The 3,773-nt window shown below is 36.1% G+C and overlaps 1 protein-coding gene across 2 annotated transcripts in view; it reads left to right on the top strand.

Annotated features, from left to right (window-relative positions):
- Positions 1-3,039: 3,039 nt before the first annotated feature.
- srl (sarcalumenin) overlaps positions 3,040-3,773 on the top strand; it is a 56,987-nt gene continuing 56,253 nt past the window's right edge. For both annotated transcript variants that reach the window (XM_056453107.1, XM_056453106.1), the window contains exon 1: positions 3,040-3,150. In XM_056453107.1, the coding sequence (XP_056309082.1) occupies positions 3,093-3,150 (58 nt within the window). In that variant the 5' untranslated portion in view covers positions 3,040-3,092. The remainder of the gene's footprint in view (positions 3,151-3,773) is intronic.

The following is a 3,773-nucleotide window of genomic DNA, read 5'->3' as shown; positions in this document are numbered from 1 at the left end:
AAATCTTCAATGATATTAATGATATGACGTAGTTCCGGAAACTTCCTGCTTCTGTTTATTTGTCTGACTTGTTGTTTTAAAGAGCCTTGTCCGTTTCGTGAGGTGCGCGATGTGGCGCCAAGCGAAAGTAAAAATCAGCCTTAAGATGTTGGTTTGTTTTTCTCCTGTAGTTCAATGGTACACCTAACCTGTCTTCAGTACTGTAAATTTATTTTGCAACAAATTTTAGGGATATATATATATATGTATGTGTATATATATGTATGTGTATATATATATATATATATATATATATATATATATATATATATATATATATATATATATATATATATATATATATATATATATATATATATATATATATATATATGATTTATTTATTTATTTATTTATTTTATTTATATATTTTTTTTTTTGCATTTTCTCTTTGTGTATGCATGTTTTTGATAGGTCTTAAATTTAATACTTAATGGTCTTAAAAAGTCTTAATGACATTATGGTATCTGCAGAAACCCTGGAATTAGTCACATTACCTCTCACCAGAAGAGCCTCTCACCATTGGCTGAAGAACTCTAGCTGTGCATGTACCCCATTTAAAATGTACTTAATATATACTCACCCCTCAAGTGGTTCCAAGTCTTTGAGTTTTTTTTGAAGAATTTTGAAAACTGGTAGCTGGTGATAATTGCAGTGATTTCTTGTTGCTGATGAAAAATATTGAAGAATCACGAATGTATACAAGTGACAGGTTTATTAGGAACAACTGGATTTTTGAGTGAACGATCACCCTGTTAATCAGGTTTGATCAAACTTGAACAGATGTATGGTAAAAGGCAAAGTTTAGTTAGACATATCGGCCTAGAAAATAGCAGCTTTTCATATTTAGTCAGTCTTAGTACACTATGTAACTGCAGAAGTTTCAAGCTTTAAATAGGAAGAGATGCTAATGGTCTAATCCGATTCAATGATCTATGCTAAGCTAGGCTAAAAATGCTCTTGTCAGATCCAGATATCGGCTGAATGGATTTGAAAATGTTAAAACTCAACTGATTAACTCCTAAGAGTATTGTTAAATGAGCACATTTTCCCACAAAACAAACAAATATAGTTATAAAGTCAAAATTTAAAACAGTCATTTCTTGCTGTTGATGAAAAATAGTGAATTTGAATCACGAATGTATACAAGCGGCAGGTTTATAAAGAAATTACATGATGTTTGAGTGAACTATCACCCTGACAACCAGATTTGATTTTAATTTTAAAAAGGAAGAAATGCTAAGGGTCTAATCTGATTCAATGATCCATGCTAAGCAAAGCTAATAATGGTCCCGCCAGACCCAGATATCGGCTGAATAGATAGCCAGATTTGATCAAACTTGAACCGAGTGGTAAGACAAAGTTTATTAAGACATATTGGCACAGAAAATAGCAACTTTTAAAATTTTTGTCAGTTTTAACTACAGAAGATTCAAGCTTTAAATAGGAAGTGATGCTAATGGTCTAATCTGATACAATGATCCATGCTAAGCAAAGCTAATAATGCTCCCACCAGACCCAGATATCGGCTGAATAGATAGCCAGATTTGATCAAACTTGAACCGAGTGGTCAAAGACAAAGTTTAGTAAGACAAGGCACAGAAAATAGCTACTTTTTACATTTTTGTCAGTTTTAACTACAGAAGATTCAAGCTTTAAATAGGAAGTGATGCTAATGGTCTAATCTGATACAATGATCTATGCTAAGCTAAGCTAAAAATGCTCCCGCCAGACCAGGATATTGGCTATATAGTTTCAAGTGGCAGGTTTATTAGGAAACAATCGGATTTTTGAGGGAACTATGTGATGATGCTAATGGTCTAATCTGATTCAATGATCTATGCTAAGCTAAGCTAAAAATTTTCCCACCAGACCCGAATATTGGCTGAATGGGCTTAAAAATGGTAAAACTCAACCGTTTAACAGTAGGAGAGCTGTAAAAGGAGCACATTTCCCCCCCAAAAAATGTATAATGTCAAAAAAGCTACACAATAATTCCAGTGATTTATTGTTGCTGATGAAAAATAGTGTATTTAAATCACGAATGTATACAAGTGGCAGGTTTATAAAGAAATGACATGATTTTTGAGGGAACTATCACCCTGGCAACCAGATTTGATTTTAATTTTAAAAAGGAAGAAATGCTAATGGTCTAATCTGATTCAATGATCCATGCTAAGCAAAGCTAATAATGCTCCCACCAGACCCAGATATCGGCTGAATAGATAGCCAGATTTGATCAAACTTGAACCGAGTGGTCAAAGACAAAGTTTAGTAAGACAAGGCACAGAAAATAGCTACTTTTTAAATTTTTGTCAGTTTTAACTACAGAAGATTCAAGCTTTAAATAGGAAGTGATGCTAATGGTCTAATCTGATACAATGATCTATGCTAAGCTAAGCTAAAAATGCTCCCGCCAGACCAGGATATTGGCTATATAGTTTCAAGTGGCAGGTTTATTAGGAAACAATCGGATTTTTGAGGGAACTATGTGATGATGCTAATGGTCTAATCCGATTCAATGATTTATGCTAAGCTAAGCTAAAAATTCTCCCACCTGACCCGAATATTGGCTGAATGGGCTTAAAAATGGTAAAACTCAACTGTTTAACAGTAGGAGAGCTGTAAAAAGAGCACATTTCCCCCCCAAAAATGTATAATGTCAAAAAAGCTAAACAATAATTCCAGTGAATAGTGAATTTGAATAACGAAAAAAAATGTAAATGCCGTGTCACAAATAGTGTTGCCTTGTAAAACATACGTACAGCATTCCTCTTCAGTTGCCAAAATCAACACCAGCTGGCCTACCAAGCCACTCTTGTACAAACCGGGTGCACGAGATGTCCGAACACCCTTGATTTCGCGTCACGACCATGACGGCTCTGCTAAAAGTGACAGTCAGCTGCTCCGGGTGCACCCTGTTCTGTCACCTACGGCACCAGCCCCCTCCATACAGTCCCATCTAAAAGACCACCTTCTTTCTGGCGCCCTCTGACCTTCTCAGCCTGGTATATATAGCCAGAGAAGCTACCAGAGGTCTCCTGGCAGCCAACATGAAGGTCTTAGTCTCGCTCTGCGTCTTTGTGCCCCTGCTGGCACTGGCCACAGCAGGTAAGAGCATTATACCATTTACAGTAGATCAGAAATGTGGACCAGATGTCTGTAGAGCCAATCCATGTGTAGCGTTTTGAAATGTATTAGTTTAGCATGTGAAAGGGGAAACTCTTACACTCAACGGGAAACTGAATCAATGATCGAAAGCATTGGATGTTAAGGTTATGACAGTATAGGCCCTTTTAAGTAGGCAGGCATGGCGGCACTAATGAATAAACGGTGCCTTAAAACTGTGACGGTCACCAGCGGGAGATTGGCCATGCCACCATCTGCTGAGCTATTTAAACCTACCCGCAGTGCTCAATAATAACTCTGGGCATGGATGAGTTATCTTGGGACGTTCGGTTTAACAAAAAGTAGCCTTAAAGGGGCAGTTCACACTGAAAAACTGAAAATAGTTCACTCATACTATTAATTGTTCCAGATTTGTCTTAGTATCTTTCCTCTGTTGAGGAAACGATGATATTTTGAAGAAGGTTTGAGAGTTTTTTTCTTCTGTTGAACACAAAAGAAAGAGGAAAGCTGAGTTAATGACTTTCATAGTAGGAAAAACAAATCAATAGTTACAGTTTTTCAGCTTTCTTCAAACTATCTTCTTTTATGTTCTACAGAAGAAAGTC

This window comes from Danio aesculapii, chromosome 3, assembly GCF_903798145.1.
Source record: "Danio aesculapii chromosome 3, fDanAes4.1, whole genome shotgun sequence".
Lineage (NCBI taxonomy): Eukaryota > Metazoa > Chordata > Actinopteri > Cypriniformes > Danionidae > Danio > Danio aesculapii.
Note: the sequence above shows the minus strand (reverse complement) of the source record. Positions and strands in the feature narration are given on the sequence as shown.